Source organism: Corvus kubaryi, unplaced genomic scaffold, assembly GCF_017639235.1.
Source record: "Corvus kubaryi isolate FWS band 111438036 unplaced genomic scaffold, C.kubaryi_AGA036_p1.0 37357, whole genome shotgun sequence".
NCBI classification, from domain to species: Eukaryota; Metazoa; Chordata; class Aves; order Passeriformes; family Corvidae; genus Corvus; species Corvus kubaryi.
Window position 1 is genome coordinate 4,186,484 of NW_024581117.1, and position 27,958 is coordinate 4,214,441.

General features: G+C 38.5%; 1 protein-coding gene across 2 annotated transcripts; it reads right to left on the reverse strand.

Moving 5' to 3' along the window:
• Positions 1–334: 334 nt before the first annotated feature.
• Positions 335–27,856, reverse strand: NAA35 (N-alpha-acetyltransferase 35, NatC auxiliary subunit). 2 transcript variants are annotated; one of them, XM_042033705.1, is made up of 23 exons: positions 27,771–27,856; positions 26,144–26,287; positions 23,294–23,327; positions 21,869–21,983; positions 20,685–20,759; positions 19,384–19,551; positions 18,458–18,524; positions 17,711–17,754; positions 17,082–17,132; positions 16,262–16,345; positions 15,335–15,449; positions 14,676–14,854; positions 13,520–13,579; positions 12,276–12,382; positions 11,981–12,047; positions 10,703–10,801; positions 9,252–9,430; positions 7,512–7,648; positions 6,477–6,544; positions 6,095–6,235; positions 4,352–4,474; positions 3,167–3,247; positions 335–2,670 (listed from the first exon to the last, which is right to left on the reverse strand). In XM_042033705.1, exons 2-23 carry the CDS (start codon positions 26,265–26,267, stop codon positions 2,611–2,613), a joined length of 2,178 nt encoding a protein of 725 aa, XP_041889639.1. In that variant the 5' UTR covers positions 26,268–26,287; positions 27,771–27,856; the 3' UTR covers positions 335–2,610. The 2 variants fall into 2 exon arrangements, with proteins under 2 accessions (XP_041889639.1, XP_041889638.1); XM_042033704.1 differs by lacking the exon at positions 27,771–27,856 and adding an exon at positions 27,573–27,717.
• Positions 27,857–27,958: the final 102 nt, after the last annotated feature.

Consider the following 27,958-nt stretch of genomic DNA (forward strand, 5'->3'; position numbering starts at 1 on the left):
CAAGTGAAGGTCAAGAGTTTTAAGTCAAATGATGCCTATTAAGCCTAAACACAAACAGTTCACTAGCAGTTTTTCACTATTTAAGTAAGCCTTAACTGGTCTGGGCTACTACAGCCAACAGAGCAGGGAAAAAAAAAATGCTTTTAAGCAGGAGAAGAGGAATGAGCATCTGTTCTGACAAGTATTGGGAAACTTGGGGTATTGGGATTTTTTTTTTTTCAAATAGTTGCATGTTTTAACATCAAAGCGTTTACCCAAAATTTAGGTAAAAATATTTACTCATCTTCTGAGCATTTTCCTAGGACTGAAACTGCAAACAATTATACAGCTGAGATGTAAGTTGATCAGGAATTTAATATTGATTGTTAAAAAGCATATATTCTAACAGTATAAAACAGACAGTGAAACACTATATTCAAGTTGATATAGCTTTACCAGTATCAAGTTAAAAATTCCAAAGAATCAAACACTTTAGGGTAAATAATATATTGACAGAGAATTATTTTAAAACTAATTGGTTTAGCTGTGCTTCTGTACATTTTTGGGCTTCTCCTAGCCAACTGGATGTTGTCCTCCATAAATATGACCACCTCTGTACAAAGCACACTTTTAAACCTCTGAGGGCAAAGGGTCTGAAAACCTGCATAATAGCAATGTTCAAAAGCATGAAGGACTACAGTTTTATTCACAATGACTTCAAGTGCTTCAATCTAACTCAGGTGGCAGATTTCTAGTAGGCAAGAGGCCTGTATCTCTACTGTATAGAATTTCAGAATTAAAGGACCTTTAGTGGAACAAGAGATTAATTTGGAACAGGGGTGTACATAGTGTCGTCTCTCACTAAAGTTTTTAGTTGTGTGAGGCATTACTACTTTGCTCTAATCATCTTGGTGTTATATTAGCACTTTGTTTTTTTGGTTTTTTTAAACTAAACCTAATCCATTTTAGGTAAGTATTTAAAAGTAATCTTCTCTAGTGTATTCACATTATTCTGTACAATTCATCCAGTTCTAATTTTAATGAAAAGGGGAAATAATATTATTGCTATTTTCTTGGTTCCACAAATCACATATAATTTGCTTTCTCTTTTACTTGCTGCTTGCTTTGGAGAAATAACAAAGGCTGTCCTTGAACTATTGTCATGTAGTTCAAGATTTTTAAGAAGGGAAAGATTTTGTGACTATTTACAAGAAGCCAGATGAATTCTCTGTGCCATTTTACATCTATGTATTCCAGGCTTTTTATTCCTTTGGCAGCTATATGGAAGCACTCAAGTATATTAATCATGATGATAAGCAAACATGTAACGTGATATGCCGTCTCTTTAGCAGAGAAATTGGAAAAAACATATCTTCAGGACCATACTTCTGATTATTTCAGGAAGCTGCAAATTGCTGGAAGACAAGTGGGAGTTCCACTTCAGAGGTTACTCATTGTTTTCAAGCTCTAGCTTGGCAGTGCCTCTGCTCAGGGGATGAAGCTGAAGTGGTATGAATCCACAGTAAAATTAGGATTAACACCAAAGTGTCTTGTATGGTCAATATGGAGTTACAGGCTCATCCCTATGGAGGAAGTCATTGTACACAAGTGAAGAATTGTCCTGTCCAACAAAGGATTTGCACGTATGGCCTAGGTATGACTTGGCCTTTAGTAGAGCCAGGTTTGCTTTTTGAACATTTTTTCATTTTGCAACCTTTTGCTACAACACATCTTACCTCTGTTGTTTCACATCTGAAAGCCTGGGAGGCAGAACTATTGCAGGAAGGCAAGGATAGGTTTGGGGCTTCTCCTGTTTTGGATATCTACCTGTCAATTACTACAGAACACAGGATCCAGCAGCCCCATTGCAGTCAAAAATGGAGAATAAAGATCATGCAAATCTCTTGTCTGCATGGGCAAATACCAGGATTGTAACAAAGTTGCAGAGTAGGTAAAATAGAGTCTTCAGTGTCTGGTGCTATTGCTAGTGACTACTGCAGTGATTGCTGAAAAGATTCTTGAGCACTTTGAGAACAAAAACAAAGGAACAAATTCCAACTAGGAATCACTCACTCAATAGCTAAATGACTAATTTTCATCTGCTCTTGATCTCTATAAAGATTGTTTTAGCTTGGAGGATATGAAAAAAGCCAACATTTCTCTACTTGCAAAGTGAGCAATTTGATACAATTAAGCAAAAATATGGAAACTCACAATCTCTCCATGTAACTTTGTTCAGTGCAGAATTACAGTAGCTCAGCTGTGCACATAAGGCTCTACTGCATGATTTTTATTCAGTTCCTAACCCATGACTTTGTCAGAACACACTAATAAGAATTATTTATGATCAAAATCTGTAACAAAATCAACCAAGATACAACATTCTTTAATAATACAGTTGATTAAAATCAGCTTCACGCATAAAATCCATTAAATCTTTATACAAACCACTTTAAAACAGCAGTTGTCATTCAAATCACATAAAGGCAGCAGACTACAGATATTCCACATAACAGTACTTTTATCCTGGAGGTCCCTCGTAATCCAAGTGCAGCACTAGATATTCCCTCCTAGAGCTGGTATCTGCTACACAGATATTCTTCGGGTATCCTAAAAAAAAAATCTCGTCCTTCAAACAAGCTTCACAACTGGAAAGTATTTATGAGGAGAAAAGTCAAATTCTGGAGGAACCTATATAGAAAAGATTTAAAAGGTCAGAGAGCAGTACTACGGCATTTAATACCCATAATGAGAACAACCTGCAGACAGAAAAAAAAAATTAAACAGATTGAAAAGAAATAGTCCTTGTGGCAGCCAGTACTCTCATGAGTTTGTTCACACAAGCTGCTGCTACACTTGCTTCAACAGTTCTCACTATTGAAGTGAGATTATTAGTCTGTGTTGTCCCCCATGTATTTCCCAATTTTTTTCTCAAAAGATTTATAGGTTAGAGTTTTCCATATTTAGATAACTACAACAAACTATTTCCAGGGGAAAAATAAATTTACTTTCCCTGTTCTTAAGAGTAACTACAGCTTGAATGTGCTCATTTGGCTCTTAAGAGATCTGTAGTGGCTTTACATAGAATTACAGGACCATTCAGGTTGGGAAATCTCCAGATCATTGAATACAACCTTAATGTATGTATTACTACATTTTACGTTCAATTGAGCTGGCATCTCCTTACCTTAGACTCTTTCTTGTGGCCTCCTGCCAGCAGCTTCATGACCACAATATTGGGTTTTGCAACTTTTAGAATTCGATTGACCTAAACACAAAAGGGCAAGAAGTCTTCAAGTCAAAGCATTTGACCTCAAAATGATTTCAATACTCTAATGTTGACATAGTATTAGCCATACAGCAGTTCTCTTACAGGATCAGTTTAACAGAGATCAGACAGTTTTGGATTTGCTTTAAGTACAACAGCTGGATTAATTAAATTTAATGAAGGATGCATTTATTTTAAGTAACTTTTTAAATTCAACAGACCACAGAAACCACAGGTTTAACAATTCTTGAACAAAACCATGGAAACAATGGCAAGTTCTGTGGCACTCCCACAGATAAAGGTATAGATAAGACTCTAGGCATCTAATCTTCAATATTGCAACACAGTGGTAAGGGGTACTCATATATGAACTGGTGGCTTTTTGCATGGAAGTGCTCTTGACGTGCTCAAAACTACCTCTGAACTATTTTGGTTATCCTCAAATTGATAGCTCATGTACGAGTACCACCAGGATCCAGAGAAGAGAAAGTGAATCCTAAATTCTCAGGAGGACCTAATCCTGTAACTATTCTTAACCTGCTTAGATATGACAGAAAAAGCATCCTCCTTGGTCCAAAAGATAGTCACAGACACTTAAGGTTTAAACTATGAACAAAGACGGAAAAATCTCTACCCATGTTTACGGCTCAGTGCTGAGAAACTGCTGCAGGGAACAAGTACCAGACTCATTCCTCTTTTCATCCTAATGATATTCAAACCTATTTTTCCCACCTCTCAGGAGGCTACCTGAATTACTAGATTCCAAATAAGCGCAGCAGGCACGTTATCACTGTCTGGTTAAAACTGCTGTGCTTTTAGAAATGGGCTAGAATCAAGAAGGAAATAAGCTGCTATCCAGCATCTTGGGTCCTCAGCAGCGAGAGGTTTTTTAACAGTGAGCACAACTTTATGTTAGCTGAGGTACTGAAACAGACTGCTGTGCAAGATTGCCACCACTCTCTGCCGTCTACTCCTTAATCAAAGAACTCAGCTTTGCTCAGCATTTTGATGTAAGTATATTTCGGATGTCAGGCAGATCCAGCTGAGACCAAACACTTATTCTATTTCTAGCAAATACTCCTTTTCCTAGTATTTCAGTCTTACCTCATTGTCTGGATTTGGAATATTCTCAAGAATCATCTTAGCTTGCTGGTAGTGCTTGCTAGCTGCCATGTAGAGATCTGATGACTGAGGAGGTGGGCTATACTTATTTAAGTCAGACATTTCCTAGTGTGTTACAGAAATACATAAATACATATTAAAATATATAAAACTAAAAATTACCAGGAAATTGGTTTTTTATCACATTACTATATTCAAGGAAAGAGTTATGTCAACTAAATACTATTTTAAGAATCAAAACTGAAGTCAAAGCACTTATTTAAAATGGCAAAACCCAAGCAGCAACACAGTGCTCAACTATTATAGTCCCACAAAACCTAATGAAATTGTCATAATCTTTATCAAACAGTCTCTCTCTTGAACAAATTGCCATTCATTTGCTTTAATAATGGCACGCAACAAGGTATGAAGTTATATGAAAAAAAAATAGGAGAAAAAAAAATATATTGTTTACTCAAAGTTACAGCAGGTCAGATGCTGAAACTGTACAAGATTTCATTTTATATAATTTTGATTCTTCCAACTTTTTTGTTTCTGATTAGGTATTAAAAAAACCTTTAATGACAAAGAGGAAACCATGATAGTTTCATAATCTCCACTACAACAGTGCACATTAACATTAAACTGGGGAGAATGACTGGCATAGAATATAGCACTGCTTCAGTTCAGATTAATTCTGCAATTAAGTAGAGACTAATAACCAGCTGGGTGAGCAGCAGGGTTCTGCAAACACCTAGCTGAATACCAGCCAACAAGGTGCTCTTACTACAGATCAGACAAGCCTCATATGGGAGTATCCAAGCCAGCATATCAAGGAAGGTTATCATCCTGTACTCAGTATTTGTGTTGTATTATCTGAAATACTGCATCCAGGGCTGGATTCACTCAGTTCAAGAAAGATGGTGAGATGTGAAGATGGTTGGGTGCCTAGAGCATATAAGCCACAAGGACAGGTCAGTGGACCTGGACTTTTTCAGTTAGACAGGAAGGATGCTAATTGGTAATTTTAATAGCAGCCTACAACTAAAGACAGTTACAAAGCTGTCAGAAGATAAAGGCTCTTGTTAATAATGGCAAACAGTGTAACATGAGAGGCCACAGCTGTGTCTTAGTGATTCAGACTGGACATTAGGAAAAAAGTGCAGCCCTCAGTCAGTTACCCTGAGACTTAAAGGACCAGAAAAAAGTAACTGGATCAGGTTTAACCAAAGAGGTTGGAAAATCTCCAATCTTGATTTTTTTTCAGACTTGGGTAGACCAAGACACAGCTAAATGTGATTTATAATGCTACTTGAAGGAGACTGGACAAGACAAGCCTCCACTGGTCCCTTCAAAACACCACTCAAAATTAACTTTTTTATTTTCCCATTTGCTTGCTGCACTAATAAAAACATGCTGCTATAATTAACCACAACCTGTTAACAGAAGAAGTTAAAGAAGTCTGTTAATAGACTTCCAAGAGATTTTCATGCAAACCAACAGAAGCATCTTGAACTGCCACATCAGACCAATTTTTAAATATCTAAGCATCTAAGTTTATAAAGAATTTAGTGCAATATCTTCCTTGCACAAAACTAAAGCTAGAAGTCCTTGCCATTTTGACTTAGTTTCAAGATGCACTTTGAGACATTAAAGGCTCTTTTTACAATGACACCGATATCTAAAGCAGGTAAGTAAATGACTTCTATAAAAGCATGGGCAGCACCACGTTTGAAGATTACTCACTTTAAATTGCAGGTAGTGCACTGGGGGTGGTGTTATAACACTGTTGAATGGAGCAAATCTGTGCTCATATCGAACTTGTTCACTATCCAGTTCAAACTTAGGTTTTCTTACTTTGCCATCCATGTCAAAGGCAATCATTGTCTAAAAGAAAAGGATAAATATAGGGAAAAGTATTAGTTTTATGTCATATTTTGCTGTAAGGAAGATCAAAATTATGATTTAGCTATAACTGGAAGGATAGAAAAACTGTAGAGAATTTACCATATAAAATTATAAACCTGAACTTGATTTCCAGCCCCGCTACAAAGAAAGAAGGCATGCAATGTATGCAGGATCCCCATTACAAAAAAAAATGGAAACACATAGAACACAAATGAGTTACCTTGTACATCCCAGCACACATATTTTGGTATGCTTGACTCATGGTGATCTCTCTGCTAAGAGGGCGAACTGCAAATTTTACATAAAAAGATATATTTTTAATTCAATGTAAGTACACGTATTAATTTCAGATCAAAAGAGCTCTTCCAAATTTCCAAAAAGTGCCGTAACTCTCAATTATATTTTAAAATAACTGAAGTATACAAAGCCTAGACATTCATTTCTGCTCACCTGGCTCCTGGTTACATAAAATACCTCAAGACACACTTACCAGTCACATGAACACCATAGTGCTCTCAATGGCATAAACTGGTCAGTGGCATTCCCATGACACTATAAAACACTGAACAGCCTGAAACTTATGTATGTACACAAGAGGCCTGTTTGCTTAGTTCAGGGATCTTTCCGACTTCTAGGGCTAAAATGTTAAAGCACTTTTTATCCTAATAATCCTGACAGCATTCTTGTAAGATTCCCTTTAGTTTCCAGTGTTTAATGCTAAACTGCCCAACACATGGCACCTTAAGTACATTAGTAATTTTCTGAACTTCTAGAGACAGGGGAGTTTAGTTGATATGATCCTGAGCTAGTCATATCCGATTGTTTGTTCCCCTTGAAAAGGTGGCGAGGAAAAGAAAGGGAAGCTCACCATGGTAAAATTAAGAAACATGCTTTAAGAACTTCTAAAGCCAAATAGAAATTACAGAAATATGCTGAAAGTCTGGTGTTTGAATTTAGTTACAGTCACTAAAAGCATAATTCTGCAGGAATTATAAACTCTGAGAAGGTCCAACATATAACACAACTGATGAAACTGGCAATATAAATGAGTTTGTGTTTTTCTGAAAGATCTATTTGCAAGTAACTAACTAACTAGGAAATTCTTAAAAAGTTTTACATTCAGCCTTCATAAACTTTAGGATATTTTTCCTACCCATATTGGTGTGGGCTCTGTAAATTTTGGATTTTAATTCTACATAGCTGCATGAAAGGGGGAAAAAAAGAAATCTTGAGTTAACACTCTACACCTAGGTACCTTTCTTCTTTTTCTTTGTTTTCTTACTACTACGGCCTTTCTGTTGTTCCTCCATTATCCTCTCCTCCGCCATTTGAGAGCTGTCGGCACGGCTCAGCGTTGACATCAGCCAGGCATAGAGGAACTCTGAGAGATACCTGCATGGAAGCAGTATGGAGCTGTTACGGGTGGCAGTGCACCATGGACTCGTGCTGCACGCATTCCCACTGACCACCAAGGCACTTACTCTAAGATGCAAAGGACGTGTCCTAGCAAAGGACAATGTTTATGGGCTGTGAAAACTCTTTGTTTTGCATGGCTGGAATCAACACATCAGTCTACATTCTTGTTCTGGTTCAGATTCAACCACAAACAGCTCAAGGTATGCGAGTCTCTTACACATTTACTAAGTGAAATCTAAGCTTATTTCAAAACTTCTGTAAGATCAAATTTTTCTAGAACTCTTTCTTCCCCCAACAAATGAAATATTTTTTTTAAAGATACTATGTTAATACCTTTTCTACATTTGTACTTAATTATTCTGACAAACAAGATCACTACTTGCTTTTTCAAGCACTAAAAAGCTGTGAATTATTACATAAAGGGGTCAAGCCCACAGACACACAACATTCATGTGCAGTTCTTTCAGAGTTAAGAGACATCTTTAAGAGAAAGTGGAAGCGAGTCCAATAAATATCTTAATTGACTTCAAATCAAAAGGAATAGGGGGAAAAGAGAATAGAAAAAAAATTACAGATTTGGAGCACAATAAAAATGTAGTAATAGTTACTGAGATATTTGAGTTTCATTTGCACATTACCTCTCAGAAATTGTTTCTCCTTTTTTTTGTTCATGTAAGTAAGAAAGCAGTTGACATGACAATTCCAACTAAGAGTGATTTTATTAAAATACTAGAGGGCAATATGGGCAGGTAAAAAAAATACTCTCATACACAAGTTGGTATTACGTATTGAGGCACTACTTAAAGAATATTGCCACCTTCTGGTAACTTCTGGAATATTAATTTTCTCACTTAATATTTAATCCACTGTTGAAACAATATAAAAACACAATGAATTGCACTGAAGTTTGTGTCATTTGAACTGTTCTAATCTCTCAGTAAGAAGGCTTATGGCTTACATAGGAATCTCTGGGTAGCTTTGCATTTTAAAAAAAAATTATCTTTTGGCGCAAGCCATTAACTATGAAAAATAATTAATGTGAACGGAAGTGGAAAAATAAAAGTATTCTGTCTCCATATAATGCAATCCTTTTCACTAAAGGCAGAAGATTTCTCTTCAAATATACTCCAAATAAGAAGTGAATTTTAGCTAGTCAACTTTCAGATTACAGTTACAACTTTGCAGAACTTTTCCAGAATACTAGAGATCAGTAAGACTATCAATCCTGATACTAGAGAGGCAGAAAAGAATAAAGGAAATTGCTTTTCTCCTGCTTGCTCTTGTCTACCAAAATCAGCACATTTTTCATTCACTGTCAATAGAAGACCCTGCGCCAAAAAGCTAAACAGAGTGTGTATTACTATTTCAGGAAAAAAAGTACCCTATTTAGTAACTCTAGAATAGAGACCAACAGATTTTTTTTCCCCACTTGTAATATTATGAATAGGTAAACCAAACACAGTGTTGAGCAAGCTTGAGATCATAAAATCATATTTGAAGTCCCTCCTTCAAATATTTGTAATTATAGCTTTCTGGGAGCATCCCTCCTCGAAGAGCTGTCAATAAAGCGTCCTCTTACCAATAGATGTAGTAATATTCGTGCATACTGTAAAGTTCCAACTCAAAGCCACTGAGAAGATACTGTATCATAATACGAAGGTTATGATATAGGACCCAGGTGCCCAAGCAAGCCAAATGTTGCCTTTGTGGTTCCTGCTTCAGTAACATACTATGAAGCGCTGCATCTACTTTCTCTGCCTGTTGAAAAAAAAAACCAAAACTTTAAAATAACAGACAGAGGACGAAAAACATTTGATTGAAACAGCATCCCAAACCAGAAATAAAATCTTAACAAAATCTTAACAAATTGGGTCAGTAAATTCACGCTCCAGATTACAAGAGAAATAAGTCTAGAACTGTCAGAAAACTGGAAAGATAGTCACATATGTAAATTCTGCTGCACAGAACAAAAATATTCTATACAGTAATATAGCAAGAACATTAGATAGATAATATTTGTAATTTTAAAATATATTTGTATATAGATCATTAGCAGTCACATGAGCACAAACTCAGAACCCATTACACTCTGTTGTTCATTGCTCTATATTGGCAATAATTACTCTTTTTTTTTAAACCTAGCTGCATTGAAAAAATAAATTTATAAGCTTAACATGCAAGAAACACACTGTGTGTTCCACCAGAGTAACTAAAATATTGCTAAGACCGATTTTGTCTTCAGAAGCAAATTGTATGGAAGACAAAGTCTCTCACAGTTGGAATATCATCAGTAATCCTGAACAGAACAATCCATATAAAATGCTACAAAATGAAAAAAACCAGTGCCTCAGCTATAATACTGCAACAAACTCAATTCAAACCATTTTGAAAAAAGCTGGAGCACACAAAATCTCCCTCCAACTCCAAGTTCCTCCATTGTTTTCCTTGCAATGTACACATCCTGGGAAATACTTTATTATTATATGGCTCTCGCTACTGAAGAAACGGATTTCCAGCAAGAAAAAATATGTTTTTTCTTCTCACCTCTCCCTCCCCATTCTTGAGAGATGTCCAAAATCAGTTGGAGCACATATTTTGAAGAGTTATTTTTTACTTTCTTTTTAATCATTGTAAAATTTTGCAGTTTACATCTTACGTAGGTTTAAGGCTAAATTTTCAAAGGTGTTTTGTAAGTGTGCCTTGTCTATCTCCCCCTGGTACATCTTGCAGACTGACAATTACAAGCAGGATGGAGACTAAAAGCTGTGCAGTTACCAGTAAATTACATCGCAACAGCTTTTCCTGAAGTCTACTTATTGGACAAAGCTAATCTTAAAAAATGTAGTATGTTTTTGTTCAACACATCTAACACAAAGGTTTTGGATGCATCATAACAATTTCTTGGGCTAAATTTTAGGAATCCTTGTCTTAAGGATTTTGCATCATTCATTTAGAATTTAGTACCATGCTTTACTTTGGCAGTAATATACCTGGAAAGAAACTTTGCTGGTGTGCTGCCTAGGACATTACCTCATCCTGTAGAGTGGCAAATTCCTCAAGAATGTGACCCAGTTTATCTCTCTGACGAGCTCTGTTGTGTCCATGGATTTGAATCAGACTACAGAATGGCTGAAAGAAGCAAAGTAATTTTAAATTATCAATGCAACTTTGAAACTGCAGGAGAAGCACTGCGATGTCTACTTAGGCACCTGGTTTATATATCCATATTAGGAGGCAGGTTCCTTAAATCCCTTCAAAGTGCGAGTTAGCTTAAGTCGATGTGAGATTGAGTGAACATCCTTTAGGAAGGTCACCAGAACAAAATGCTTGGGGCAAAAGTATTATTTCTTAAGGCTAAATCCAGGTGCCCAGGTGACTAAGGTGGCCAGTGGCATCCTGGTTTGTGTCAGATACACTGTGTCCAGCAGGACCAGGGCAGCAATTGTCCCTCTGTAATCAGCACTGGTGAGGCCTCACCTCAAATCTTGTGTTCATTTCTGGGCCTCTCATAACAAGACAGACATTGAGGGGCTGGAGCGTGTCCAGAGTGCGTTGTCTGGAGTGCGTTGTCCTGTGAGGAGCAGCTGAGGGAGCTGGGGTTGTTTAGCATGGGGAAGAGGAGGCTCAGGAGAGACCTTATCACTCTCTTCAACTGCCTGACGGGAGGGTGCAGCCAGGTGGGGGTCATCTGTTCTGTCAAGTGACAGGACAAGAGGCAATGGCCTCAAGTTGTGCCAGCGAAGGTTTAGGTTGAATATTAAGAAAAAATTCTTCACAAAGAAGTTTGTCAAGCACTGGAACCAGCTTCCCAGGAAAGTGGTTGAGTGACCATCTCTGGAAGTATTTAAAAGATGTGTAGTCACGGCACTTAGGGGCATGGTTTAGTGATGGACTTGGCAGTGCTGATTTGGACTCAATGAACTTAGAGGTCTTTTCCAACCTAAATAATTCTGTGATTTTCTTAAGATTTTCATTGCACCACATTCCACAACAGAATCTTTTAAAACAATTTTTAAAAAACTGAAACTGGACAGAATGCAGAAATAATTTTGGTTTTATTAGTGCTATGCATTTGTTTTGTGACATGTAGGTGCAGATTTCTTATAAAGTGAAATTTTAAATTAAAATCTGGAAGGAGGAAAAAACCAGCAATAATTACACTGGATTTTTAAAAATTAGTACCAATTTAAGATAGCCAACTTCTTCAATTTTGCCATTTGCCTAAAATAACTGGTCTCATTTTCAAATGTATATAAATCTGCCAAGTGTTCATACACACAAACATGCTGTAATTGAATGAACACTTACCCGAACACAGTGTGTGACAAAGGAATCAATGTAGTCTTTTGCCTGGTGGTTATTATAAAGACAACACCTAAAAGGGAAATATCCATGTACATACGTATTTTTTATAAATGGCACCAGTCTATGTAGCACAGAATAAAAAAAAGAAACACAAGTCCAGCAACAGCAACTGACTCCTTCATATATAAGTACGAAGTATAAAATGTACATTTTTTGTACATTTGACATTGCTCTTGTAAGCAGGAATATTTCTCATCAGACATGTAAACACACGCAAATTAACTCAAGATCCACTTACTTTGGAGAAAGTACTGGAGGACTGACAAAAGACCTTAAGGCATCTTTTACCATGTCTTGCATGAGGTGAGTGCCGAACACCTTCTTGTTATCTACTAGGAAAGTTGTCTGAAAGTAAAGATGTGTTTTTAGAAACATGTCTTAAGTTAAAAGTAATGCTCTAGAATTACTAATAGAAAACTCTGGCAGTACCTACTATATGTAAGAAACTTGTAAGATTACTTTAAGAATTAAATGGTTCAACTAGGTCCAAGGTTAAAGAGTCAGAAATACTGCCAGGCTACTGCTGATGTTTTTCAGTCCCTATGGATTCTACTGCTTACATCAGTCATGTCTGATACTCATTTAACTTCCCTCCATGAGTGCTGTGTCCCTTTCTTACATGGTTCTTCAGCAATTAGAGAAAAAGCTCTGCTGTCAGGCAACCACAGGGATTACACAAACACATGTGTAGGCCAAAACACACAATGAAAACATTTTACTTGCCCATAGTTGTATTCCATTGGCTCTACACATGGTTTAATAGGGATCAAATGTAAAGAACTTCTGGCATCTAGGGGCATCCTATTATAATCAAAAACTCCTAGAAAGAATTATTTACTTAGAGTCAAGGTACGTATAATGCACTTTCAAGGTAAGAGAAGCAGTGAGAAAGAACAGCCTGTTCTGCACTAACCATCAGTTTTACTGCTGTAGCAATAGAAGCAGTCTATACATTAAATTCTGTCCAAACAAGGAGATGCATACAAACACCAGCTCAAAATGGCACAGCATGTGGAGAGCAGCAAAAAAATGTGTTTACAGGCACAGCTTTATGGCAGAGAAAAAAAAAATTAACACTTTCTGTTTTAATTAGCCTGTACTAAAATGATCAAAGCAACAGTATTTAAACATTATTTTAAAAATTAGATCAGAACATAAGCCTCCACATACAGAATCACAGAATGGTTTGTATTGGAACAGACTCAAAGATCACCTAGTTCCAATCCCCCTGCCATGGGCCCAGACACGTTCCTGGCCGTGAAGACTTAGTAGAGCATCCACAGCTTCTCTGGGCAACCTGTTCCAATGCCTCATCATCCTCACAGCAAAATATTTCTTCCATAATACTTAAATATCCACAGAAAGTTTTTTAACACTTAAATATTATTAAGTTCTATGCAAATTATTGAAATATTTAGAACAATAACAGAATTTCATAATGAATGCAGAAGTACTTTATTCATAGACATAATTAGGACTTGCCTGTAACAGGGATCTTGAAAGAACACATGGTGATTGCTCACTAAACTCACAGAAAAAATCCTAATGTGTATTTAGGAAAAGAAAAAAAAAAAGATGATTCAGGTTAATATGCCAATTTATATATATATGTAAATATACACCAAATCATTTTTACACACACTTGCATCTTCCCTGAACACTTATATACAACTGTGTAAATACAGCAGTATTTTGTTTAAAGGCATAGACAAACATAGCATGGCTTATACAACTTGTAAGAAAGTGACCACAAATAGTTTGAACAGAATGTATTATGAAGATTTTCTGCAATTACTTGGTACTTAACAAAAAGGTTTCTGAGTTTTCAAATGCAACAACTAGAAAGATGATAGTACAGAAAAAAAATACTATGAGATTGTTAAGATCATGATGTAACTACACCAGGTATTGAACAAAACTGAGAATTGATTTAAAAAAATTGATTGAAACCCAGGTAAGGTTTAACTGGTACCAGACGCTTCATGCAGACGCTTCTTTATTAATTAACAGGAAATAGAAAGACAAGAGATTTGATGTAACTGTATCTCTTTTTATCAGTCAGTGAATGCATGGATACTAAAAAATATTTCAAGCATTTAAGTGTCTTCTAATAAATGTAGGCAGTAACTAAGATTAATATCAGTTATTCAGGAAAGAATATAAGCAGGTGCTTAACTTGATGCCCATTTAGGGAACTACATGTTTAAGCACATATTTAGTGCTCTCTTGTGTTATAGGCACATGTGCAGAATACTGCTTAATAAATTTGAAAAAAATCAGGCATATAGCAAAGAATTATGTTCTGTAGATGCAGCTCTTCAACCAAAGAAACTTGCTTGGCCTTTCCCAGTAAGATGTGTAATTATTTAACAAATTACGGGAAAAGTGGGAGGTTTGAGAGGAGGAAGGTCTTCGTCAAAAGAAGAAAAATATTAAGTATTAAGGAAGGATTAAGTATAAAGTATTAAGGAAGGATAGTAAACTTTGAAATTGTACATAACAGTGAGAAACACCAAATACATACGTAGTGCTCAGTTTTCTCACCAGTGAGCAAGAGCACACATATATGGAATTATATTTTGCAAGTCGCATTTTCAGATCTTATTTTTGGCAATAAATAAGAAATATTCATGCTTACCAGTATACAGTGCAAATTAGTTAAGTTGACTACTTCACATACAGTTTTTATTCGGTCTATTAGTTTGGAAAAATAATTGACCATTTCTTCCCTTTTAATAATTTTTGCATATCGAGGGAAAGTTGGTGGCAGCAATCTCTGATTAACAAGTGGCTCAAACCCCATCATAATAGGATGATCTAAAGAAGGAGGAGGGGAGAGAGAGAGACAAACTGCATATAATCTGTGTTTTCAGACCCACTTCAAACTTTCAAGTATAGTACAAATTATTCAATTAGCCAAAAGGAATTCTTTAAGTGACAGTTAACTTCCTGACACTCCAACAACCCAACAACAGCAATGATTACTATTTAAAAAACACTGAGTCCTCAGCATCTCAGCATACACCTGTACAAACAATGAAGTCCTGTTCCCTATTTTAAAGTGGCATCAATCAAAAGTTCACATTATTTCTGGCTTTGAAATGACAGTACTGCTTTCAGGAGAACCACCACTTGGTAAAATAAAATTAAACAATGCAAGTCTGTAATGGGTTGCATAATAAGTATTTTAGTTCAAAGTAAATAGTGATTTCAACTTTTTTTAAATACACAAAGGTATTTACATTTATGAAGAGAGCATATCCAGGAAAGGAAAAAATGGTGTAATTTGATACATACCTCCTTTAGTGGTATCATTCTGTGCCTGCATACCATGATGCAGTGAATTGTGTATGGCAGAAAGCAAGTCAGCTGCCTGAGTCATTAGTTTCTGAGCTTCTGCAACTGCACTTGTCTGAAAGGCAGGAAACAATTATTAACATTGTGAACCAATACATTTTGACTATCTAATTAATGCCAGTATAAAAAAAGTAAGGGCATTAAGATTCTGATGGTCTTACACAAGTTCTGAAAAAAACCCAAACAACCCAACATTTTTGTGCAGTAGTGTTCTTTGTATTTCATATATCTGTACATAAATTCAATATTGTGTATTTTGCTTTGTAAGACTTTACGATAATTACAACTGAAAGTCCTGCATACGCTATGTGAGAGTCTGCTCTGGGGGCATGTAGTTCTATCCCTTTGCCTTAAAACATGAAGTTCCTTCGCCTCTCAGCAATTGGGAAATCTTATATTCAAAAAACAGGCAAATTGTATGGAATGCTACTGAACTCCTCTTCTCAGACCAAAGATGTCTAGATACATATTCAGTATCACATGGAAGGAAAAGCTAACAGTTCTTTTGATATGGACTAAACACTGCCCAATGTCAGGTAACTCCACAGGAGGGGACGGGAACTCAAAACAAGAAGTTTTGCTCATGTGTGTGAGAAGAGTAATTAGAAAGCCATAAATATTTTTAAGTGTTTTGTAATGAATATTCTGTCTTTCTGCAAGGCCATGATAATGTCAGCCACTAGCCTTCCCTTTGTTTCCCACTTTGAATAAAAACTGAATATTTGCCACTGTAAGGCTTTATTCAGAGCTTTACCTCCACCCACATTCAAATCTCCTGAATCTACACAGTAATTGCCTGATCTTAAAGAACAAAAAAAGAGAACTTCACAGGATCCCAATGCAAACAGAAAGGCCAAATGAACGTACCTCTTTTTTTGTAAATGCTATTAGGACAGTTAGTAGGACGCGGGTAAACTTGACTCTGCTGAAGACAGCTAAACATTGTTGATGCTGTAATAAAATTATACTGATTACTAAGCAATAGGTCATAGAATATTCTGTGTTGGGAGGGACCCAGAAAGATCATCCAGCCAACTCCTGGCCCTGCACAGGACCACCCCAAGAGTCACACCACGTGCCTGAGTGTTGTCTAAATGCTTCCGGGACTGAGAGTTTTGGTGCTGTGACCACTTCCCTGGGGAGCCTGTTCCAGTGCCCAGCCACCCTCCTCGTGAAAACTCTTTTTCTAATATCCAACCTAAACCTCCCCTGACACAATTTCAGGCCATTCCCTTGGGTTCTGCCCCCAGAGACAAGATCAGCGTTTGCCCCTCCTCTTTGCCTCATGAGGAAGTAGTAGCTGCAATGAGGTCTGTCCTTAATCTCCTCATCTCCAGGCTGAACAGACCAAGTGACCTCAGCTGCTCCTTGTACAGCTTCTCCTCAAGGCCCTTCACCATCTTTATGGCCCTTCTTTGGACACTCTCTAATACCTTAATGTCTTTCTTTTATGGTGGTGTCCAGAACTCCCACAGGGCTGCTGCCCTGCCTGGACAAACTGCCTCCCCACACAAAGTGCCTCAGCATGCCCTGACTGGCATGTCCCGCTGTTTGCCAGCTCTTTCACCATGCTCCTGGGTGATCACACTCCCCGGCTGCTTTTTATATGCATGGGTGGGGTTATACCATATTTAAATCTCCCATTTACATTCTTGAAATCCAGGAAAAAAACCAAACAATTCATTACTTCAAGTTCAACTTCCGGATCTCTCTCTTCTCCTTGTCGACTTCGAGTGCTCTACAACGTAAAGAAATGTCAAATAATTTACTAAAAATTGCAAAGGGAAGCTACTGATAAAATCCCTTTACCTTCTCTAAAACATCCACCTGTTGAATAATCCCAAAAATCAGTTTTCAAATTCAAAATTTCTTAATATATAATCCAGGTACTTGAATGACTCTCCGATAGTAATGAGACATACCTCAGTAAATTCTGCAAGTAAGCAAGGACAGTGCATGACCATTTTACATTGTAAGCTGTGGTAAAGGAAAATTAAGTAACTTCTTTGACATTACATAGTATCTCTGCCTAAAACCTGAAAGCTAAATACATACTTTCTTGTGTCCCAGCCCAGTGTTACCTTCTACATTATGATTCCACCTACTACTAGTGAAGCAACTACTGAAGAGTATACAGAAGTCTGAAGCTTTCACCATCTTTAGCTAGAAGGCATGTTACACAAACCATGATGCCAGTTCTTCAAAAACCCCACCATAATGACACAAACCTCCATTCCTCATAATCCAACTCCTTTCCCCAAACCTATGTTAAGTACACCTGAAATATAATTGACAAGACAAACATGAAAACAATACCTTCACTCGTCTTTGCATGTCATCTTCGACATCTTTCAGCATACCTGGAAAAAATCACAGCACGATTAAAAGCTGAGAAGCATTCCTAGGCACACCTATACCACTCAGGGGAGAAGAAGTTTTGAGGGCAAAATCAAACTTAGAAGTGCTTTACGTATCCATTAGCCAAAGACTAGACAAAAAATATTCTTGTGAGGAATGGTGGGGATGTCTTGCAACAATCAAAAATCAGAATATAGACTAACTGATGCAAAGCTGAAGCGTTCACAAATTTTTCAAAAATAAATCAATGGAAAGCTCAAATACGTATAAAAAAATCATACATCGAAAAGATTAACTTACATGCTTATGAATGTACCTAATAACATATGTATTCATACCTGTAGAACTACTAGACTGCTTTTTTTTCCTAAAGAACAACAAATTGTGAGACAAAAAAGCAGAACTCAAGCAATGCACTTTCCAGTGGTCTGTATCTATACCATGATGAGCTCATGCCTAGCCACTTTGTTGGCCCATCTAAAAGCACTTCCTCCGTTTCTCAGGCACTTAACAAGACAACTGAACCTTTTTTCCAAGGAAAACTAATTCGATCTCTCTTTTTACCAAGTCAGCAATTGCCACAAGACTAATAAAAAAACTTAACAGCAGAGACTCCTAGCAGTTCATCAGATGTGACTGAAAGTAATTACATGCTCAAAGGAGAAAGAGGTTGCTGGACAGTTACAAAGAAAGCACAAACTGTACCTGTAACTCTAAGATCTGTCACACTGTTGGCCATTTTAAATCCGTAAGTCATTGACTGAAAATCTTCCTAAAAAAAAAACATCAAGGAAGCAGTATGTAGTGAAATATAAAAAGCTGTAGTAAAAATTTTCAGATTGTGGTTTGAAGTTTTCTTTTTGGTTTGGGTTTTCTGGGAGCTGTTTTCTTAATAGCTTTTGGATCTTTTGCTGTTTTTTCTCTTTTGGGGGAGTGGTTGGGGGTATGCATGGGGTGTACTTTTGTTTCATTCCATCAAGAATAAAAGTCCAGATTTAATCTACACAACTGAATTACACTCAGAATGAATACACTGAATGATTTTCCTGGGCAAATCCAGCTTGAGGCAATTACCTTCTGCATAAATCCTTAATACCAATATGCCCTTCATATTTTCATCAAGTGACACCCTACCAAAATGTTACAAGAACTATAGCTGCAAAGCAGTATTTGATCCATTTTAGATATAGTCAGCAAGAGTGACTTGTCCAAGCTCAGAGGAAACAGATTGCTCTGAGCACCCGAAACAGGACTCTGATCCTGTTGCCAGATGGACATCTTAGACAAAAGACGATCATGACTATCTAACACAGAAAATAAAAAACTTAAACTGGAAGAAAACCACAAGTGAAATGGATTTCAAATGGTTAATCACAAGACTTGAGTTGCTTTTTGAGTAAAATATATGTGTGGCTCTAGTACTCGAGGAAAATACAGAAGAGAGAGCATGAAACACCGTCACTGGGGAAAACTGCATTTTAAAGGTATTGAGTCTAATACTTCTAGGATTATGAATTGCTATTCCTATGCTATCCTTGAATCAAACATGAACAAATGTCACTAATACATTGTTTTACTTGCATTATGGTATAATGTTGCATATTTGACCCCATGAGATGGGAAACACATACCTCCTCAAAAACAGCTGCTTTGTTAACCTTTTCTCTGGCAATATCACAGATTTTTAGGATTCCAAGAGCAAAAGCCTTCATAGCAGGATCTTCTATGAAGTCTGGATTATGAATATAAAGGCAAGTGAATACTGTCTGTGCCAAGGAATGTCCTTCTAACCATGTTATCTAGAGAAAAGGAAATCAAGTATTTTACTCATGACAGCCAAGTCCTCATTTTTATAGCTCCATTCTTCTTCCATTTTACTGTGCTTCAAAGGTTCACTAGGAAACTCCTTATCATGGCAACCTTCCATGTACCAAAAAAGGGCAAGTGAAGGTGTTTCAATCCTAGAATTCGGTGTTGGATAAACCTCTTCTATAAAGTTCAGGTCTAATCCCTGTGATTTAGACATGACATTATGTTAAGAGACCTTCACATTTACAAGCTTTCTCTGCATAAACAGTGAATGGGAAATGCAAATGACTATGAGACAAGTCACCAGTATTCTTCATGTTCTCTCTCTTTTACAACATAGAGTTTCTTGCCACAATCCCCTCTCCCTACCACTTCTGTGTTTCTTTAAGCTACAGGGAAAGATTCAGTAACTTAAATTTCTATCTTGAAATTGCAGAAAATAAAGTAGAACCATCTTTTCAAATGGAGTCAGTATTTGGGGGCCAGGAGCAGAAAACAAGTGATGTTACACTGTATCAGATATACAATGATCTTCACATGTCTTTCTGACTAAACTGATTGGAAATGTTTTAAAAAATAATGTTATTGATGTAATTTTAAAGAGTAACTGAAAATAATTAGTATCATTTACTGAGGAAATTAAAGCATATACACAGAAAAAAATCTGCAATTAAGAAGTAACTGATATTTAACTTATTTTTCTAAATGAATTTATTTACTTTCTTCAAAATGCCTCTGTAAGCTCTGTCATTTCTGGCTGTAGAGAAAGGAGCAACAGAGTGCTACCAGTTACTGCACACTCAGCTTCCAACACAGTCAAACATCAATACACAGCAGGCAATCAGATAACCTACATTTATAAAACCAGAAACTATAAAACCTTTCTAAGGTTTAAGGTGCTACCAGCTATATTCCATATTTCTTATAGTAAAAAAATTAAATATCAAAATTAAGCCTTTCATAATAGGCAATGTAAATAACTAAATGGAAATTAAAATATATGTATGTATTTTCTGCTTGGTGAATCTTTTTTTGAGTTCTGCTAATCCATTTTTTAAGATGGATTAAAGGAATACATTTTAAAAGCAAAACCATATAACCTAAAGAACAGACAAATGCTTACCAAACAACAGAAACACGTGTCCATTATTCCTACCAGCTCTGGTGAAGTGAGATCCTTTATTTTAATGGTGCCATCCTTAGAAAACAAACCAAAAAAACCCAATCAAAACCCTAAATACTATGGAAGCATACAGGCAAAATACAACTTATTTGTACCAAAGCCAAAAAGGAAAATAAAATTTGTTTAAGACTTCAGAGTAATTGTATACTACTAGCTTTGCTGATCAGCTTCATAACATGTCTTGAATTCTTAAAAACTTTGCCTTCCCATCAGTTGTACACTGACCAACAGAAAACTACCTAAAGAGAATGCTAAAGCAATAATTCTGATTTATTACTAACAAGAAAAGTTTAAAACCAGTTAACTGTCAACACTAAAATCAAAAAACAGTATAATCATACTAAAGAGATTGAACAAGGAATATGCAGGACCAATTCTTTGAAGACTGCTTTTTAAACTGGAAATACTTGTAGTGTTTTACTTAAAGGTAACCAAAAAGGCTGCAACTTTACTTTGATCATTTAGTTTGCCCAGTCTATGCAATCCTGCATACATTCCACGTGACTCAGTCAGCCAATATTTTAGGGAGTTCTCTAACTCCATTCAAAATGAAGTTCACCATAAAAAAAAATACTTTTCCCTAAGTGCATTATTTTTTCCAAAATAACATAAAGACTTTCAACCTCTCTCCACCAATTTATCTTGATCATAAATCAAAAGTTAATCATTACAGTTAATGTTGGTAAATTATCTGGCTTCTGTTCAAAGTTAATGAACTCAAAGAATGATAGTGTTAATTTCCAGCTTTTTTAAGGAAGTTGGTTTCTATTCAGGTTAAATAGAAGCTAACCAATAGATCTTCATATAAAAGATGCATTTTAGGGAAGCACAGAGTGACTTGCAAAACTATTCTGGAAATACATTTACTTGAGGTATCAATACCCAATAATTTCACAGTACTTTTCACTGTAAAAGTTAGCATCATTGTGATAATGCAGGTAACAAAAAAAAGTAATCATCACAAGATATTTCTTACTTAATTATCCAAAAAAAAAAAAAAAGATAACATAAGTATCAAGTGAAGATTGAAAACATTAATTACGCTGAATTGTGCTTAACTGTAATTTGACAAAACTGCGTATTTCTACAGACAGTGTAGGCAAAACCAGGAAATTCACACGAACCTTAATAGCTTGCTCAAAGTTAAGAACCTTTCTGTTAACTTGATTTCCAATCATACCAGCATCCATCTTGGGATCCATCATTTCAATGGCAGACATGGCTTCAAAAAGACCAAAACTATGAACACACACACAAAAAAAAGGTGCTGAATGTAATTATTTTATACAAAATAGTCTTCAGGAACTAATGGAAAAGAACATAGGATGACAAACCAAGTACACCATATTCTGACAACAGACAATAAGGTATGTGAAAATTAGTACTGATATTCAGAGATCATAGCTTTCAGGAAGTTAAGGATCTCTCAACAAGTTCATAGGAAAAGAGATGGCTAAAAGTAAAAGAAAATTATTAGCCTTTCTATAAGAGTGAAGAACACTCCTCAGTGACATATCCCACTACTATATCTTTGCACACTTGTTTCTATAAACTTCATAGCATCTTCTTAAACATCACATAAAATAATAAACTGATATTAATTGAACAAGCTGTTCTTTATTACAACATACCCAAAGAAACAAGTGAGATACATCCCCCAGACACTAATGATAATATATATGACACAGACTAATATATATTGAATATACCAGCTTTGTTTAAGATGGGCATGTTAAGAAGACTAATAACAAAAAAACCCTCAGGATGTGACAACATATCACTTGTAGTCAGGGCATAAAAGCTTGCAGAAGAGCCACACCAAAAGAAGACTTGCCTATATATGAAGAGATACAGTGCCTCACTTTATCACAACATTCATCAAAACTCCTGCAACAGTCTTTATAATACACAAAAGTTTATTGCATGTGGCACATTCAGATTCTGAAAAGTGTATTTGCTTTGAATGCACTTATGTATAGAACTACATCTGAAAATGTGCTTTGATTCTGCTAAGTAGCTAGCTGGTGACATCCTTGCACACACTTTTAAGCGGGTTTTCATTTAATAGCATGCTTTACCGCATGCTTTTCTTTGATACACATTTCCAATCCGCAGAGTTCTCACTTTCTGCTTTAGCATGTTATTTAAGTTACATTATTATTAAGTTACATTACGTTACATATGGATTGTTTATCAAAAACTCGATAGTGACATTAGAGTCAACCAAGTTTAAAGTCTTTCTGGCCTTTTTTCATAAAAGCACGTCCCATAAAATAGTTCAGTAACATAATCACTACGGGTCATAAAATGTGCTATAAACTTCTGAAGTACAATTTCAATCACATTAAAAAATGCAATGTTATACTTACACTTTCAGATATGTTCAGCATTCATACAGGTGCAGCATATACATACTGCTGAGAATGTATGATATTCTATATACTTAAAATACTTTATTTAAAGTCTAAAAAAGCTTAGTTATTAGGTAACATTAACATGTTTGCAATAATCCTATCTAAAAGCCAGAACCATCCTACGTGCATACTTACAGCTTGTCATGAAGCAGTTCTCCTAACTTCAGTTCTACAAAGGAACAGGACAGAACAAACAATTACAATCATCCTACTAGCACAACTTCTCCAAGGTAGTCTTGTCACTCACCAAACTGTTTTATGCTAAGAGAGAACAAGGTGCAGAAAGCAGATCAGACATTTCTACTTGCATTGGGTTTGCATGGCCTGGTTTTGGTAGCTTGGTGGGGGGGTGGTACAGGGGTGAGAAGCTGCCAGAAGCTTCTTCCATGTCCAGCAGAGCCAATCCCTGGTGGCTTCAAAGATGGACGTGCCACTGGGCCAATTATAAATGGTCATAATACCTCTGTGATAACAGATTTAAGAAGAAAGAAAAACAAAAAGTTGTGCAGTTTTAACTGCAGATGGAGAAGAGCCTAGTGAGAACATGGGAGAAGAAGAGCCCTGCAGACATCAAGGTCAGTGCAGAAGGAGGGGGAGGAGGTGCTTCTGGTGCCAGAGCTGAGATTCCCCTGCAGCCCATGGTGCAGCCCATGGTAAGGCAGCTGTGCCCCTGCAGCCTTGGAACCCCTGTCCTGTGGAGGTCCATGGGGATGCAGAGATCCACCCACAACCCACGGAGGAGACCCACACTGGAGCAGGTGGATGCCTGAGGAAGGGTTGTGAACCTAAATGAGACCTGTGGAGAGAGGGGCCCTGCTCCCAAGCTGGAGCAGCCTGTCTATGAAGGACTGCACCCTGTGGAAGAGTGACCCACGCTGCAGCAGTTTTGGGAGGACTGCTGTCCGTGGGATGGACTCACACTGCAGCAGGTCACAGAGAGCTGCTGCTTGTGAGATGGACTCACACTGGAGAAGTTCATGGAAACTGTCTCCTGTGGGAGGGACCCCATGGTGCAGCAGGGGAAGAACTCCTCTCCCTGAGCAGTGGGAGAAGCCTCAGGTGCTGAACTGACCATAACCCCCATTCGCTGTCTCCCTGTGCCGCTGGGGTAGGAGGTAGAACTGGGAAGGAGGGAGGCGGGGGGGAAGGTGTTGTTAGGGCTTGTTTTACTTCTCATTATCCTGCTCTGATTTTGTCAGTAATAAATTCACTTCGTATCTCTAAGTTGAGTCTGTTTTTCCCATGACAGTATTTGGTGAGTGATCTCTCCCAGTCCTTATCTCAACCCTTGAAGCTTCATTAAATTTTCTCTCCTCTTTCCAGCTGCAGAGGTGGGGGAGTGAGCAGCTTTGGTGGGTGCCTGGCATCTGGCCCAGGGCAACCCATGACACTACTCCACCTTCGTTTGCTTTTACTTACAAAGCACTTTTCGAGACTGAAGGACTAAAAAAAACCCAGTGGTTCACAATGTGCCCTCATCCCTCTGTTATTCTAGTAGTTAAAGAAGTTTTAGAAATACTAAGCATATAGTGCACTCACAGCCTAAGAAACCTGATATCCTGGGCTGCATCCAAAGCAGTGTGGCCAGCAGGGAGAGGGAGGGGATTCTGCCCCTCTGCTGTGCTCTGGTGAGACCCCACCTGGAACACTGCGTCCAGCTCTGGGGTCCTCAGCACTGAACTACATAGACCTGTTGGAGTGAGTTCAGATGAGGGTTACAAAAATGAATGGAAGGCTAGAGAACCTTTCCTATGAAGACAGACTGAAAGAGTTGGGGCTGTTCAGCCTGGAGAAGAAAAGGGTCCTTGGAGACCATCTAGCATCCTTCCAGTTCATAAAGGAAGGCTAGGAAAGAGCTGGAGAGGGACTTTTTACAAGGCCATGCACTGACAGGACAAGGGGAAATGCTGTTAAACTAAAAGAGAGATTTAGATTAGATATTGGGAAGAAATTCTTTACTGTGAGGGTGGTGAGTCACTGGAACAGATTGCCCAGAGAAGTTGTGAATGCCCCATCCCTGGCACTGTTCAAGGCCAGGCTACATGGGGCTTTAACAACATCGTCTGGTGAAAGGTGTCCCTATCCATAGCAGGGGAGTTGGAATGAGATTGTCTTTAAGGTCCCTTCCAACCCAAATGATTCTGTGATGATTATTCTGTGAAACAGCACCATCTAAATAGCCTGGAACACAGCTGCTTCCTCTGCTTCTTTATTCAGGTGTCTTAGTCTTTTCCAGGGAAGACTACTGAAAGGCTTGCTTTTCCTCATTACTTTTAAAGGAGTCTTTAGATATATTTGATGGGTACACAGATATAAGTAATACTGAGAAATTATAATTTATAAGCAATATAGAGTAATATAGAGAAATAATATACAGAAACTGTGCTTATCATTATGTAACATCCTGTGTGGTAAGATGCAGTTTTTATGTTTTTATTTTTCCCTAATGTCATCATAAAATCAGTTGAAAAAACTGTAAACTAGAGGTAGCATCTAATAGTAATAAAGGCAGTGTTTAAATGGAAGCAACTGCTTCCCCATTACTGAGACACATTACACCATTTCAGAAACTCATACTTGTTTCAAAGATGAAAAATGATGCACTGATGAATTAAAAGAATTATTGGGCCCTAGAGATCCAAAAATATACAAGAAATAAACAGAATGTTGACTCTGCATGCCTGAATGACATTTCCACTTGGCAGAAGAGACAGGAAGAAATTTTTGCAAAGGAAAAAAAGCAGGTATGAATATGTGTAAGATGAAAAAACTTTAATTAAAAAGGTATTTATGTAATCTGGAAGAGGAAGAAAAGTGAGGTGGCTCATGATAATTCCAACCTCACAGCTGGGACACGGAATCAATGTAGCTCATTCATCTGAAGCTTGAACCTGGGTCAAATTATTGCTCAGAAGAACTCAAAGAACTATGCTTAGGCCTCCAAAGGATTCCGAGTTTTCTCCAAATGAAAGGACTACAACTTACCTCTACAAGCTTCTTCAAAATCCCGGGTTATGTCTATCCAGCTGGTATTACTCTTTTCCATCTTGTCAGGCATACCAAGTTCCCATCCTGAATCATCATCTTCTACTGTAGCTTTCATAACCATGCTGCTACACCTTTAAATTCCTGTCAGAGACACCATGTATTTGCACAAATTAGAGAAAGTGCTTCATGGGAATATTTTTTTTTTTCTTTTCAAGAATCAGGTGAGAAAGGGAAATGAACTAGCATTTTATTTACACATCTACTGTTACACAGGTCAAACAGTAAAACCCCTATTAATAAAAACTCTTTAAGAAAAAGGTTTTCTTATTCATCATTTCTTTACAAGTAGCTTGTAGGCTGTGAAACCTCAAAAACTAAGGACACCAAAACATCAGCTGTACAGAGCCATACTAAAGTGCCTACTGTCAAATTAGAAATAAAATCGGAAGCATAGCAACAGATGCAGACATCACAATTTCTTTCTTGTTCTTTTATACTATTACAGTACACGTCCTCCTACTGCTCTGCAACAGGAATTAAAGAGGGTACTGTAAAACTGAAAAAAAAAAGCTTATTTCCTACGATTTCTTTAGCAGAAAGCAGTATCATGATTGTGGCATTGAAGTTAAGCAAGTTCAGACTGGAATATAAGTTTTTAACTCCACCGACCAGTTACTTCGAACTGGTTTTGTGCTTTCGCAACCTCCCGACACGCGGGCAGCCCTAAGGACTTCCACGCTTTCCCGGTCAGCCTGCCTGTGAGATACCAGCAATGCTGAACTCCCCTCATGCTGGGGGAGCTCTCGCAAGAGACAGCTGCGACCTCGGCAAGCTCTGAGCAGCTTAATCACCGCCACCACGGAAGCTTCAAACAAAGGCCCCAGTGGCAGAAGACCTCCCGGGCATCGGGAATTAACAAAAACAAAGAGGAGGATCAAAAGGCTTTTGAACAGCAGCAGCTCGGGGGTCCCCTCGTCCCAGCCAGGCTCACTCCCCGTAGGGAGCGTCAGGGTGTCAACAGTTCTCAAACGACTGCAGGGACTGCCAGGCTCAGCGGGCTGGGATGGGGAAATACGTGGGAAATCAATTAGAATAAATTAAATTCCCCCTTGCATTTCGGGACATTCAGGCCTCTAGGGCTCCCCTCTTCCCACAGGTCACCCCAACTCCGGCGGTGCCAGAGCCGCGGCCGCCGCGCAGCTCAGCGGGCCCCGCGCAGTCCCCGGGGGCACCGGGCACCGCCGCCTGCCCGCACGGCTCCTCCGCCCCGCCGCAGGGGAGGGGCCAGCGCGCCGCCCGCCCCGCTGCGGGGCACCGGTACCGCCGCTGCCGGCTTTCCCTTCCTCCGTCCGTCCGTCCGTCCGTCCCTCGGTGCCCCTGCGGGCTCTGCCTACGCTCCTCGCCCCGCACCCTCCCCGGGCCTCACCCGCTACGTCCCACGCCGCCGCCGCCCGCCGCTCCAGGCTGGGCCGCTGCCGCACACGCGCAGACCCGTTGCCGCCGCCGCTGCCGCCGCCGCCGCCACCAGCCCGCGGTCCCGGCCTGAGCGCCCCGGCGCAGCCGCACACAGGAAACTCCGCCGCCCCACCCCGTCCACAGCCGCCCCTGCGCGGCCGCCGCTTACCGTGAGCGGCGAGGCGGGGCGAGAGCGGCCGGGGCGGCAGCGCTCGGCACCCGCTGCGCCCGCGAGGAACGCGGGGGCGGGGCGGGGCTACGGCGGCTCCGCCCAGCGCGGTGCCGGCTCGGGCGCCACGAGGGCTCCGTGCGTGGGCGGTGGCAGGGCAGCGGTGGGGGCAGGACTGGGAACGGGCT